The sequence below is a fragment of the Fukomys damarensis genome, unplaced genomic scaffold (genome assembly GCF_012274545.1).
Source record: "Fukomys damarensis isolate Sample0158 unplaced genomic scaffold, DMR_v1.0_HiC HiC_scaffold_39, whole genome shotgun sequence".
NCBI lineage: Eukaryota > Metazoa > Chordata > Mammalia > Rodentia > Bathyergidae > Fukomys > Fukomys damarensis.
Genome location: NW_022900951.1, coordinates 13028829 through 13029951, shown reverse-complemented (window position 1 = coordinate 13029951; position 1123 = coordinate 13028829). Strand labels below are relative to the sequence as shown.

The 1123-nt window shown below is 45.1% G+C and overlaps 1 protein-coding gene across 1 annotated transcript in view; it reads left to right on the top strand.

Moving 5' to 3' along the window:
- The first annotated feature begins 152 nt into the window (after positions 1 to 152).
- The window catches only part of Rbbp7 (RB binding protein 7, chromatin remodeling factor), a 23442-nt gene continuing 22471 nt past the window's right edge, over positions 153 to 1123 (top strand). Inside the window, exons 1-2 of the mRNA XM_010643637.3 lie at positions 153 to 312; positions 601 to 745. Of these exons, the coding sequence (XP_010641939.1) occupies positions 165 to 312; positions 601 to 745 (293 nt within the window). The 5' untranslated portion in view covers positions 153 to 164. The remainder of the gene's footprint in view (positions 313 to 600; positions 746 to 1123) is intronic.

The window sequence follows — 1123 nt, the reverse complement described above, 5'->3', positions numbered from 1 at the left end:
TATGTGTTTCGGCTGCACGTGGATCTGCCTTCCCGTGTGGGTCGCGGAGCCCCTCTGCGTCCAAGTCGTCATCTTAGAACAGGTGCGAACAGCTGTACCAGGAGAAACAGTCTCGATGTCCATGCAGTTAATGACAGTTCAGTATTTCTGAGGCCCGCCGGCCTATGGCTGCCGACGTGGGCGTCGTGGGAGCAGGGGCCTCTCCCGGTGGTGGATGGAGGAAGCGGGCCTGTAGGTTTCGGCTGCACGTGGATCTGCCTTCCCGTGTGGGTCGCGGAGCCCCTCTGCGTCCAAGTCGTCATCTTAGAACAGGTGCGAACAGCTGTACCAGGAGAAACAGTCTCGATGTCCATGCAGTTAATGACCCAGTTCAGTATGCGTGGGAGAAGTATTGATCTCGAAAGTGGAAAAAAAATAAGCTTCCTGGTCTTAGTGTTCTCTCCGCGTTCTGGAAGGTTAGTTGTTTGCGTCTACATTACAGATAGGTAAAAAGAAAGAGTAGGTTAGGTGTGGCCATCTCGAGGTGACCTCCAGTGTCTATAGATTCTGCCTTCGATCTTTCTCAGCCGCTTAATGGTGTGGGCTTTTTCCACATTTCAGTGTTTGAAGATACTGTGGAAGAGCGTGTCATCAATGAAGAATATAAAATCTGGAAGAAGAATACACCGTTTCTGTATGACCTGGTTATGACCCATGCTCTTCAGTGGCCCAGTCTTACGGTTCAGTGGCTTCCTGAAGTGACTAAGTAAGGGTTTCTGGCAACTTTTATTTTGCATAAATTTAACTGTCGTTTTGAATGTCTTACTTTTGGCATTTTATGCTTAAGAATATAAGCACCTTGGAGGTGGCAGGTGGTTTTTATTTTTAAAACTTAAAAGTGATTTGTAAGATGGTTTCTGGGATATAATGTGAAGGGGAGAACCCGTTGTGAGATTAATGATGTTTGTAGAAAATACTGAATTTATTTAACATTACTTGGGTATAAGTGTAGATCATTATCTCTAGACTTCAGACTGAGGCGTTACTTTTACTGTATTGAAAAATGGCATACATGCAGAAACGTACACGAGTTAGAAGAATGTGGCTTAATGAGTTTTTGCAAAGGGAACATAACCTGTAAATG